The 13,850-nt window shown below is 23.1% G+C and overlaps 2 protein-coding genes across 2 annotated transcripts; one reads left to right on the top strand and one right to left on the bottom strand.

The window, feature by feature from the left end:
* The first annotated feature begins 3,171 nt into the window (after positions 1-3,171).
* Positions 3,172-7,239, top strand: LOC102672725 (circadian clock-controlled protein-like). The gene is made up of 3 exons (XM_006620947.2): positions 3,172-3,396; positions 4,223-4,454; positions 6,752-7,239. The coding sequence occupies exons 1-3, from the start codon at positions 3,327-3,329 to the stop codon at positions 7,191-7,193; spliced, it is 744 nt and encodes a 247-aa protein (XP_006621010.1). The 5' UTR covers positions 3,172-3,326; the 3' UTR covers positions 7,194-7,239.
* A 1,509-nt stretch (positions 7,240-8,748) lies between these two features.
* Positions 8,749-11,620, bottom strand: LOC102671080. The gene is made up of 3 exons (XM_006620935.2): positions 11,473-11,620; positions 9,437-9,799; positions 8,749-9,041 (listed from the first exon to the last, which is right to left on the bottom strand). The coding sequence occupies exons 1-3, from the start codon at positions 11,531-11,533 to the stop codon at positions 8,749-8,751; spliced, it is 717 nt and encodes a 238-aa protein (XP_006620998.1). The 5' UTR covers positions 11,534-11,620.
* Between the last annotated feature and the right edge of the window lie 2,230 nt (positions 11,621-13,850).

The raw sequence follows: 13,850 nt of genomic DNA, 5'->3' as shown, positions 1-13,850 counted from the left end.
AAAAAAAAAAAAAAAAAAAATGTATATATCGGATAAGATTGTAGCTTTCTCTGTTTTCATTTTTTCAGTTTATATCATGATTTATATTATACACATATATTTTTTTACATATCTTGCTTAATGTTTACGTTTCTCATATACTTTCTTATTATGTATTTATGGTTATAAATGAATATTTATTTCATTAGATTAATTCATCGTTGTATTAAAATAAAAATTAATTCTTATCGAGTTTTGTGAAATATTATTTCGAAAAAAATCAAGCAAAATTATTATTATATTATCATGACTATTTTAAAGATAAATATAATATAAAATTTTCATTCTATGCACATGTATATTCATTATATATTTGAGAATAAGATATAAAGTTAATAGAAATATGGATATACGTACGATATAGACGTCATTTATAAATAAAACATCTTTTCTGAAATGTAATTACCATTTGCAAATTTGAAATCGATCTTTCCGTTGTATGACTCACATTATAAGGAAACACGATAAACTTTTTTTTTTCTCTCTAAAAATTAATTTGCATAATACATATAAATGAGTATTTTAAAAAATATAAATCTTTTAATAAAAATTCTTCATAAAGATATAATAAAAATTATATAAGAATTTTATTTTATTTTACTTATGATTAATATTATTTCATTTATCTTTGATTCATTTAATTATAACAAAATTATAATTATTACATTCATTATTTATTATATTTTCTACGGAGAGGAACGAACGATACTTTTTTTTTCTATCGTTCGACAATTTATCAATTTCAACGAATAGACATAATAAAATTTTTCATATACAAAATTTGAGCAAAATATGATGAAAAAAAAAAAAAAAGAGAAGAAGAAGAAGAAGAAGGATAATTAATTTGTTTCGACTTTGAAGTTTCCGGAGGATTTCATGAAGATGATTGCTCTCCATTATTCTTCAACTATGATCGATCATATAATTCATGCAATCATTTAATTTGTTGCATCCTGTTCACAATATAAACTAAATATGATTGATTCAAGACGGTAGAAAATTCCATAATATCAAAGAAACGAAAACTAGTTAATTTTTCCAATTTTAAACCATTAAATTTTTATGTCTAACGATCATCAATACAAATAAAAAATCTGATTTTCAATTACACGAAATATACATATTCTCAATCTTAAATATTATTTCATTATAACAATTATATTATCATTATTATTATTATAAAATTTTCTTTCAACATTCATTTATTTAGAAATATAATTAATTGTTATATTTATTCAACTCGAAGATTTCGACCATTAAGTTTATTTCATTGATATTCCAGTAAATACCAATCATTTTTTTATTTTGTGCAATTCAATGCCGTGATACAAGTTTACATTGAGATTCCAAGATGACAGTTATTTATTTACTTCGTTAATATATCGCATTAAATAAAAATGTTAAAAACACAAAAAAGAAATTATATTGTAAAAGGCAATTTTTAATCTTGCATTAAATTTTTTCACTCAACAATATTTTATAATAAAAAGTTGGTAGTATTGATAGTATATATATTTGTAAAATTGAAGGTAAAATATACGAATTATCGCTTAAAAAAAAATCTTTAAATTTTCTTATATATTTATATATATATATATATATCTAGTTTTCTTTTCTTTTTTTTTTTTGTGATCATATTTCGATACATAAAATATTATAAATACATGTAAATAATATTACTGATCTTTATAAAAACTTAATTAATAATTCATGTTTCGAAACATGTATTCCTTGAATTTGCATTTTTATTTTAACTTAAACAATATTTCCGCACTTAGACTCTTATGATGTCTGAATATTATAAACGAAGAAGCATTTTTAAAATCTAGTTTTTGTATAATTGATTTTATAAAAATTTTCATACGAAAAACGAGTCAAGATAAAAATATTTACCGAATTTTTAATCCTAATTCCTAAATTAAAATTCCAAGATAAAAATAATCTTAAACTGTTATTAAATATCAATGATATCGTCGAATCAGAGAGTCACACATTCACAAATCGAGGAAGTACATACGTTCGGACGAGGAGGAATCAAAATGGCGAATTCCTCGAAGTGGCATACGCGTTGAAAACCACGAAGATACCATCGCATCTATTATTCCAAATGCGTATTTTCTTTCCACCGGCTATGCGTGTGCTATATACTCGCTCGTTTATTCCTGTTTATTCTTTCTTTTTTTTTTTTTCAAGAAAAAAACAGACGATTAAACGAAAACGATCCACGATATTGGCTCGTAATATTCGATGACATCGCCGAAGGACGAGTCAAAGTACCATTTCTGCCTTGATTAATCGCGTGCTTAATTCTTTATTTCTTTATTCTTAATTTCTTTATAATAATTTCGTTCAAATATTTTCACTTCAATTGTAAATATAAATTACTATTGTATGACAAGATTTTTACTTGTTTCGAGGTTGATCGTCTCCTTATCTTATTTTTTCGATCGAAGGAAATTTAAAATATAATTGACTGACAATTTTATATTTTAATCCGATAAAGATTTTGAAATATTGCTAATTTTCTACGATCAATCTTTTTTTTTTTATATTTGAAGATTGAATTTATATGCTTATATGCCAAAATTGAAATAAAAAATGAAGTACTTAATGTATTAGATAATAGAGATTTCTCTAAGAGAAGGGAAGAAGATTAATCTTATCGTATTTCAAATAATTAAGATAATCGAGTTGGCATTTGTGATACATTTATGTTGTGATTATAAGAATTGAAAATTAATCACGATAATCTTATTGACAATTGTTATTCTTTCAAGTGATCACAGATATCTCAAATTGCTCGTCGAAATTTTATATAATTACAATTCACACGCGAAAAATTCACCACATTTTTTCAATTTTTTCAACTTAAGATATTAGAAACTGATATATTCGAAGGAATAAATTTCGTCGTAAATAAAATCAACCCTTAGTTAAATATATCATTTAGTTAGATAATATCACGACATTTTCGTTTCATATTAACGTTCAGACAATGAGAAGTATCACGATACAAGTCTTGACACGATCACATGCTCAGAATTCGTGATCTGGATGCTGTAAAGCAAATATCATCGAACAACAACTGAAGAGAATTGGTCAGAGAGGGGGAGAAAGGTGGAACTATAAGAACTTGGGGCTAACCACAACAGTATTCACTTCTAGACCGACTATCTGATCATATGAATGACTACTTTGCTCTTGACATTCATAATCTTGTTCAGTTAGTTTTTAGAGATTGTAATATTTTATTCATCTCGAAAATATTGATTTTCTAAGAAGGAGAGATGAACAAGATCGCGCTAATCGGATCGATCGTGGTCATCACTTTTGCCACTGTTTTTGCGCGTGATTTGCGTAAGTGACATTTTTCAATTTTTTTTGCTATGCTTTTTAAATTGTTTCTTGAGTGAGTTTTTAATTAGAATCAATAATCTCGAAAATATAATATTAATATTGTTACATTTCGAATTCTTGTTGGTTTTGGTTCAGAAAAAAATTTTTGTAATTATTTGAGGGAAAAATTTAACGTTTAGAATTAAAATAAAGGATCAAACGTATAGATATAATAATTTTTTTCTTATATTATTCGTTTTAAAAAAATTGAAATTGAAATATTTACGTCATATTTCAATGATAAAACATTTGCATCAAAAAGATTTCAAAAATGTAGAAGATAGTTATGTTTTAAATCATTAAAATTTATGATCTTTTTTTTTCCATTTTACTTTTTTGCATTTTATTACCATATTCTTACCGAATTAAGCAAGTTTTTCCACTAAACATTTGATTGACATTTAATTTGATTATTATACAATTCGACATAATTGAAAGGAAATCACCTGATTCAATTCTTCATCATTATTATATATCAAGCAACAATTGCAAAGAAACGTATGTACGTATTTTTAAAGACGTGTTTCAAAATAATTGATCAGTATTTATAAACACTAATTTATAAAGTTTGTTATTTCTTCTTAAAACTGCCAAGAATATAAAAGATAAGATATTTATTCAAACAATTAGAATAAAAATCAAATAATCATAACCAATTTTTAAATTGAATATGAAATGTTAACAATGTATTATTAACACATTAAATGAAAAGAATATTTTCAATTTGATCAAATTATAATTTTTTTGAAAAATTATTAAATCGATAAATTTGAAAAATTTGTTACAGCCGATTTCATTCACGTTTGCAAGAAGAACGATCCAAATTTGAGCGAATGTATCACGGACAGCGTGAATTATCTTAAACCTTACTTAAAAACCGGATTACCCGAATACAATATACCCGCCTTGGAACCATTTTTGTTGAAGGAATTGGTAACCACGAGTGGAGGAAACATTAAATTGAAGCTGAGAAACGTCAATGTATATGGAGCAAGTAATTTCACGATAATGAAGTTGAAGTAAGTTAAAAAAAATTGCTAAAAAATTAATTTCACATAAAATCTAATGTTTTAAAATTTCAAAAAACAAATCAAATTAAATGTCAGAGAATCTAAAGAAACAATGTTACATATTTTGAGTATTAACTTTCTAAAGCATCTTGTTAAATTCAATTTTTAATTTTTATTTATCGAATTTAAGTAATTTTGATATTCAGAATGATATAATTTTATATATATATATATTTAAAAATTTCGAGATTCAGCAGAAAATTAAAAGAAAATTTAAATTTATGTTCTTTAATTCCATTGTTAACATTTAAATTATGTTAAAAAATTAAATAATGAATTGAATATTGAATAACATTTGTAAAACTTCTAAAAGGACCGTGTTTCATTCATTCAAAATTCTGAAAAATTTAATTGTTTAAATTTAATTAAAACTTAAATAAAATTGTGCTCATATTGTGTTACATTGTGTTTTGACGATCATCATTATTATTTTGATTAATTCATCCTTGATTTCTCTGTAGATCGTAAAATTGTTTCAGTAATTTGAAATGGCAGAATATGATTATAAACTAAGTCGATTAAATGGTTAATCGCTCGAATGAATCTCTCGAATGATTCATTTGTCAATTTATTCTTCATTTTTTCTTTTTCCTTAAAATAAAAAGAAATAATCTTGACTATTAAAATATCCAATATTAATTTACATCAAATTAATGTCAAGATAAAAACTATTGTAATGATTTCATCTCATTAAATATCAAAATAAGAAATTCTACAGAAATTCTTTTCCTTTCAATATCCGATACAAGGATATTCTTCGTTCTTGGTTAATGAAATTTTCTATTATCGTGTGTAATATTAGTTCCTTATTACATTATTGAATTTTATATTTTATGTAATGAATTATATAAGAAAAACTAATAACCGGTGATAAGAGATCATTAACTATCCGTAACAAAAAATTATTCAAGGAAAACACCATAAATAAAACGCCATTACATTAAACATACATATACATTAGAATTATGATAAATCGCGATCATTATTTATGATGGTATAAAATTTGCAAAAATTTTTAATTTCTTGGCATAATTATCTTATTTTTTTTCGCCATTATTATTCCTTATAGTTGATTTACCATTCAATTATTGAAATTAATTGCAAATCAATATTCAACGATGAATATTATTATTTAATTTCGATATAAAGTTGTATTTTAATGAATGTCATTCTAATTATTTGATGTGAAAGAAAAAATATAGATATAAAGGCACTGAGTAAATAAAAAAAAAATAAAAAAAAGAGAGAGATTACATAATATGTCGTGTAAAACAGAAATGGGTACATCATTATGTCAAATTAATGACATGTGTTACGAGTTACAGCGATGAATGACCTGTCTTGAAAATGAAGACATTAATCTAGTCAATGGGTTAAAGACATCCATGAAAATGATGTCGAATTCGAAAAATTGATTCGAAGTCCAACTTGAAATTTTAATATCAGAGATAAGATTGTTTAATTTCTCTCTAATTTGTTTAATAAAATTATTAATTTTCATTCAGAAATAAATTTCTAGGTTACTATATAAATTGTTATTCTTTTCTATATATTTTTTTTAATTATTAACTATTTTATCAAATTGGTTATCATTGAAGAATTATACAAATACTTCATTTATTATAATATCACGTTGTGATTTTGAGTAAATCTATTTTTTTTGCTAATTTAGGATCGAGACAATATAAATTTATTGAAAATGTAATACATAATTAATTATTGATCGTGTGACTCATAGACAAAAAAAAAAGTTTAAATAAAGAGATCCATCGCTTAATATTCCACGTGTGCACGAAGTAATGGCCATGACACGAACTCTTGCGGTTCTAGTTAGAAATAATTTGTATGGCGAACGTGATACGCGGATCGCAAAAAGATATGGAACCTACGGAAACAATCTGAACGGAAACGGTGAATGTCAATCGCGGATGAATCACTAATCAAAGAATTGTTATCGAAAAATTTCTTTCGAAGAAATTCGATACCAATTATTTTTTAAAAATTACAAACAATTTTCCATTTTCCAAAAATATAACCTTTGATATTGCTCGATCATTACCATAGAAAAAAAATGATCTCAGAACGTTATGTTATCGGTTAATTAATTATGACAATATTTGTCCAAACATGGAGAAGTTGTAAAAACAAAATTTTACAATCAAGAAATCCGATTAATTAAATTAACTTTAACGAAACAAATTTCCAAATAATCTTCTAATCAAAATTTTTTTTTTAATCATTTGCAGAAGCAACGTAGAAACTTTAAATTTCATAGTCGATTTGGATTTTTCAAAACTCAATATAAAAGGGGAATACGATGTTGATGGACAAATAATTCTGCTACGAATTCGTGGAAGCGGACCTATAATTGGCCAGTTCAACAATTGCAAGGCATTTGTGAAATTGCAAATGGAGGTGACAAAGGGAAAGGATGATCAGAATTACTTAAAACTGACCGATCTTCAAACCAAGATCTTCGTTGGATCTGGCTCCTTGAAGTTGGAAAATCTTTTCGGTGGTGATCCAGTTCTTGGAGATGCTATCAACGTTGCCATCAATAGTAATTTCGATTCTTTTATACAAGAAATAATACCTATTATCGAGAGCGCCATCTCAAATACATTTACTGATATTTCGAACAGTATTCTGATGCAATTCCCTTATGAGAAACTTTTCCCAGGATCATAGATATTTTTAGATAACGTGGATCAAAATCTTGTTGAACGATTGGATTGTATTATTAATATCATTAATGAAATTTGATAAAATAATAATTTTTTTTTTCTATGATGATAAAAAAAATTTGGTAGATAAATAAACTCATGAAATCTTGAGAGTAAATTTTAAAAATTTTTAAGCCTTTCTTTTATTTTCATTATGAAATTAATATCGTATCAAGTTTTGAAACATTAATGATGATTTTTTATGAATTTGGATTAATGGAAATAATACTATGATTCCAAAAATCATTTTGTGATTCTCTTATGGTTCACAATTGAGATTTGGAATAATTAGGAATTTGATTGATATGTCTCAAGTAATTTTGTAAAATTTTGTAAAATAAATAAATTATAATTCAATTATTTCATTAATGTTATTAATTAGGTAGTAATGTTTTGTTAACTGGTTATTATTTTCATTAAATATATAATATTTTTAACAAATATTTCTTTTATGATCTCATTACAAATATTCATATGTTATGCAATGGAAAAGAACAATACTTAAGATTTTCTAGAAATGTTGTATTTAAATATTTCTTTATATTGAATTAATAGCTGTTTAACGAAGCATTATATTATATATTATTGTATATTATTGTATAAGAGAGTTTAGATCTGAATTTTATTTTACATTCAAAAATGATAATTCATTTCATTTCTATGTATGTTCAATTTGCACTTTGAAAATAAGAATTATCAGTTTCTTTTTCTTTTTTTTTTTATGATTCACAATACAAAAAGTATTACTGTTCTTTAATGATTCTTCATTCTTCTGATAATTTGATTCTTGGACAATTTGATTGTTAATTAATGTATGCATTATAATGTAATGTATACGAGGTTAAAAAATATGCCAAATAAACAAATTATAATTATTAAAAGAATTTTTTATTAACTATTTAAAAAATTTTTCTTGGTTATCTTGTAAGTTGTGTGATTTATACATTGAGAAATAAAAATAAAATTCTAAGAAACTTTCCAATTTTGTAATAAAAAAAAAAAAATCTTGAAAAATACTAGGATATAGAAGATTGGAATATTTTTTAGATTTTTACAAAATTTTTAATCATTTTCTAACATTACAACTTTATTTAACATTACAATGACGCGACAAGTAATAATAACTAATATTCTAATACTTATATATTTATTTATGCATTTTTTAAATTATTTTTCCATTTTTTAAAATATTTAAATTATTAGATATTTTACAAATATAAATTTTATTGTATATTATTTCTATTTTTGCAATTATTTAAAATTGTTATATTTTTCTTGAGTCTTGACTCGTTGAATTTTATACTCGAAATCAGTTAGTTATAATGTTAGAAGGCAAAAAACGTATTCAATTTCGATTATTCGATTATATCTTAAAAATATCTTAAAATAATTGAAAAAAATATTTGATAGAATATTTTAACTGTTTAATAAAAAAAGAAAAAAAGAGTTAAAAAATGAAAAATCATCATACATACATCGTTGCAGAAAATTGTTGGCAATATAAAATCGATCAATGTTCTTCATTCTCTATCGGGGAGTAATTCATCAAAAGTGAAGTGTTTACAGAAATTGTTGCATAATTCAAGAGAATTTTTTGAAATGACCTTTTCTATATTAGGTGTGAAGATTTCTAATATCTCTTCATTATCAATCTTAGTTAGCGCTTCTTTCAAAAAGTCGAAAACATCCGAATCGAATTCGAAAGACAAGCTTCCAATGCTCAGATTTGGATTTATCGATTTGAAATAGAGATATTGTTTGCCATCGCGTTCTATTTTCTCCAAGAACAATTTCGCCTTTGATTTTATGTTTTCTGTAAACGAAATTTATTATCATTGTTGCATCCTTGACAAAAGTTTTACTTAGAATTATTAGAAATTGAATATTTTTACAAAAATATTCATTATTTTATACTACATTATGATGGTAAAATTAAAAATTGAACGTGATATAAAATTATTATCAAATATTTTATATTGCAAATTAAAAATTAACTATTATTAAATATAAATACACATATATTTATCCATTTTTTAAAATAAATATTTCTTTAAAAGTTATTACAAAAATATTTTAACTAAGAATTGTATCTTGAATATTTTTAAAAATTTAATGGAAAGTTAAAATATAATACATATTAAAAAATTATTATCGATTATTTCGTGTTAAGAATGAACAACCAGATCAATTGATTCCTCGATTACTTACCCCCTTTCAAAGTTAACTGTCCGTTTTTTTGTATAGGGATCAAAATATTCATGGTCATATTATAATCAACATTAATTTCATTTTTATCGAAATAAAAATTTATGTCCAATTCCATTTTCTCGAGGTCCATATGCAAATATTCTATACGAAATGTCGATAATTGATACAATTTCACGTTCGTGCCAACAATCTTAAAATTAGGCAAGTCGATAATCGTCATATCATCGAGCAAAAACGGCTCTATTGGCAATAAGTCTATTTCGGGAATTCCCTCAACAAGCTTCTTGTTCAAATTTTCAATGCTTTTGATGACGCAATCATCGAAATTCGGATTCTTTTGACCACAGATTTGGATGTACGAAGCTGAAAACCGAATACGTGATTTATTTTTGATATTTTTTCTCTGAAACGTGAAATTTTTTTTTTTTTTTGTTTTATTTTCTGAGATTAAACATTTCTATATTTCTTCATTCTTCTGATATATAAATTGTTTCTTCTGACATATAATTGTTCGGAATAAAATTTGAGGGAATGATTATGCGTATTCTAGAAAAGAGTTATTGAATATAATGACATTGAATTTATTCTATTTTATTTAAGAATAGAAAGAAGATACGCATTTCCAAGGGAAGTATATAATTTCTTTACAAAGAAAGTTAGATTCGTAAATATTATACAAATGTTAAAATATTAACAATTCTAATTCTATGTGATAGTTTCTTCCATAATATAGTTTGATCGATATAGAGTGTAGAATATAAAATGTTTCTTTCTTTATTTATTTTATATTTTAAAGTTATTTAAAATCGAGAAAATATACATTTTCAAGATATTTTGGCTTATAACAATTTTACTTCAAATAATTAAGATTCATTAAAATTATATGATTAAAAATTTATTTGATAAAATTAATTTGGTAACACGTTGTAAAGCTTATAAATATAACATTACAGTTTAGAATAATTGAGTGATCAAAATTTCTTTGTCTAATATTCATCTTGATTGTTTTAATTTTCATTAGATATATTTGCTTCATTGTTTCTATACAACATAGAATTTAAATGAAAAAAATGTTTTTCCGTATTGTTCGACCTTCCCTTGATTTAAAATGTGTAATCATTTCCAATGTAAAATTCATCATATAAATCGACTCGTTACCCAAAGTAAATCATTTTTTTCTATAAAGTACTACTTTTTTGTATTAAATTTATCATATTAATCGACTTTTATCTATATAAATTATCTTTAAATATATAAATTATTTTTTATAATGAAAATGAAATGGAAATTATTTGAAAATCTCTTCTTATTTTAATTTTAAATCAATTAAGAAAAAGATATAAGATAAAAAATATTTAACAAATTTTATTTAAACAAATTGGATCACTAAAAAAAGCCTATTCTTTTCTGTCTTATTCGATCATTTTGATTAAAATAGAAAAAAAAATAATTTTAATAAGTAATTTTCAGTACATATTCATCTATATATATATTTAGTTTTTTATTATTCTTCTTCATTTTTACATATATATATTTATTATTTAATTCTTTATACTATATTACATTTATAAATTATATTACATTTATAAATTAAATTCAATGCAAAATATTTCATCAATATTTTATTTTATAAGTATTTTATAAGTCTCATTATAGTTTCAATATAATCAATAATTCATTGAATTAAATTGAATCATTAAATTCGTCTTAACTAATTATAATTAATTACAATACTAATATATATAATGATAAATTTATAGAAATTTAATTAATTATATTTTTTTATATTTTAATTAACGAACACTTTTCAATTATTTTACATTATATTTTATATTATACACAAATATTATATCAATTAAGAATTTGAAGAATTCCAGAGATTTATTAAGATTCTTGATAGAGAACAGAAAAAAAAAGAAAAAAAGAAATAGAAAAAAAATTAATTTGACAATTTTGAGAATTTCTGGAATACAATTTTTAATTTGAATTCAATTTAATATTTTTCTTTTATTTAATTTTAATTAAAATATACTTACGAACTTCAGATACCGTATTTCCAATAATGGCTATGATTACAAAAAGATACTTGGCATACATTTTTTCTTACTAATGATTTTAACTCAACCGATTTAACGAAGAAACTGATTCCCGTTTGTTTTTAAAAGCATATTATATAGAGCTTCAGTAATTAAAGAGAATATTATGTGAATGATCAAGATATGGGTATTTGCATAATTATAAATAATTGTAAATTCATAGTCACGATTAAAAGCTATTCAAATTCAACACATATACAGGGTATTTATGTTATATGTGCACATATATTTGTAGATCTTTGGAAGGTCGATTCTACGTAAAAATTAATATGCAAGAAATATTAGTTGAGATTTATTTATTAAGATTCAAAATTATCATATTAGAATGACAATTTCAGATTTGAAATTGTTTGTTTTATAATTATTATTGAAAATACAAAGATATTTTTGTGAAAATTAATATTGAATTTATAAATTAAATTATTTAAATAAAATTAAGTTCAAATTAATATTGTTTCAAGTTACAAATTATAAACAATTTAAATTTGTACTAGATAAAGCGATGTTTTTTTATTGTTACTTGTTATTTATCATTGAAGAAAAAATATAATAGAGCTATAGAGATCATTTTTTTTTTTGCCTATTTAATTTTCATGTATTTCCATAAATGTATTCCAATAAATGTAAAAATTTATAAAAATGAAAATCTTGTGATTTTCATGAGAATCATGAGAATGAACTATGAATCATGAGAATCAAACGATAATATATCAAAATAATTAAATTATAAACAATCTTTTATTTGAAATATTAGAGAATTTATAATTTGTATTTGAATAATTAATTTATATGGATATACGTCGTAACTATTTTCTTACTGTATTTAAATATTGCGTAAATCTTTAAAATCACTGATCATGATGAAAAAGAAAAGTTGATTAAATGATTTTTTCTTTTCTCGATTTTATTTATTTTTACACTTAAAAACCTAATTCTTCTGTATTTTTTTGAGTAATTTATTATTAAAATAGTCAATAAATTAATTTTTAGAACTTTTTATCATCTGAAAATATTGAAATTCGATCTTACTTAATCTATCTAAATAAATAACAAATTTTAAATAATACATTTTATTTGAAATAAGAATAAAGAATAGAATTTAATTTAAAATTTTTTCCAAAAACATTACAAATATAAAAAATACAAAAATGAAATGAAAAATTAATTCAATCAACAGCCAAATAATGAAATAATTCGAAGGAAAAATCATTGATTCTTTTTCAAAATCAAAAAGATACGAAATTGATCAGAGATTTAATTAAAAAATTTAAATTTTCTTTAATTTTTCCTTTCAATTAATTTGTATCCATATGAAAGTTTTTTTTCTCCTCAAAATTTCTGATCTTTCTGATGATTAACATGTACACCTCATGCACGTATAATTAATCGATAATGAATTTATTTAACGAGTAGTCAATTTGTTTGTATTAAAATGCAAAATAAAACGAAGATTTCGAAAAAGATAAAAATATTAAGATTAAAATATTATACAGAAATATGATAAATACAGTATAATTCTCTTAGAGAAGTACGAAGGAGGGATAAGGTATAAAAGAAGAAGAGAAAGTGAATTGTACGAAGTCAGACGATGCTCGAGTAGCAGACGAAGAACTATGACTTGTTCTCTCTTAATTGTATACTAGCAACGAAAGTATAATAAGAGAAACTACTGAATTTACTACCGTTTCTTTGTTACTTATTATCTTTGTATTCGATGTTTTGAGTAAAAATTAAAAAATCTTTCTATTATTATTCTTGTGAAGAAAATGGTTAATGAGGAAACGAAACGTTCGTAGTCAGACGTGTCTACAATACAATGTATTGTAAGAAAAAGAAAAATATTTGTTTGATACAATTTTCATTTCCGATATTCGACGATATCAGAAATTGATTAAATAAAGAAATGATTTTGTATTCAATGTAAAATTTAAACAAATTATTATTCTTGTAAAATAAAATAAATAGGATAAATAAGGAGAAACGGATCGTTTCGCAGACAAACGGTGCACTATAGATGTCCACTATAATACAATCAAAAGTAAAGAAAAAAAAAAGAAGTATTAAAATAATTATCAACAATTCTTTGAGTTCAAATTGAAATTATTAAACGAATCGACTAAACCTCAACGAATTTTACCGATTAATTAAATCTTAAGAATATTAAATTAATATTTATTAACACATATGTCACAAAAGAGTTATTGAAACAAATATTTTCCAATAAAACTTTGCAACTCGATTAATCTGACACAAAAATAATTACGACACTCTCTTTCGAAGAATTCAAGGAAACATCTCACGATGTTGATACAAATTAC

Source organism: Apis dorsata, unplaced genomic scaffold (assembly GCF_000469605.1).
Source record: "Apis dorsata unplaced genomic scaffold, Apis dorsata 1.3 scaffold_570, whole genome shotgun sequence".
Taxonomy (NCBI): domain Eukaryota; kingdom Metazoa; phylum Arthropoda; class Insecta; order Hymenoptera; family Apidae; genus Apis; species Apis dorsata.
The sequence above is the reverse complement of the archived record's forward strand: the minus strand, read 5'-3'. Positions and strand labels throughout refer to the sequence as shown.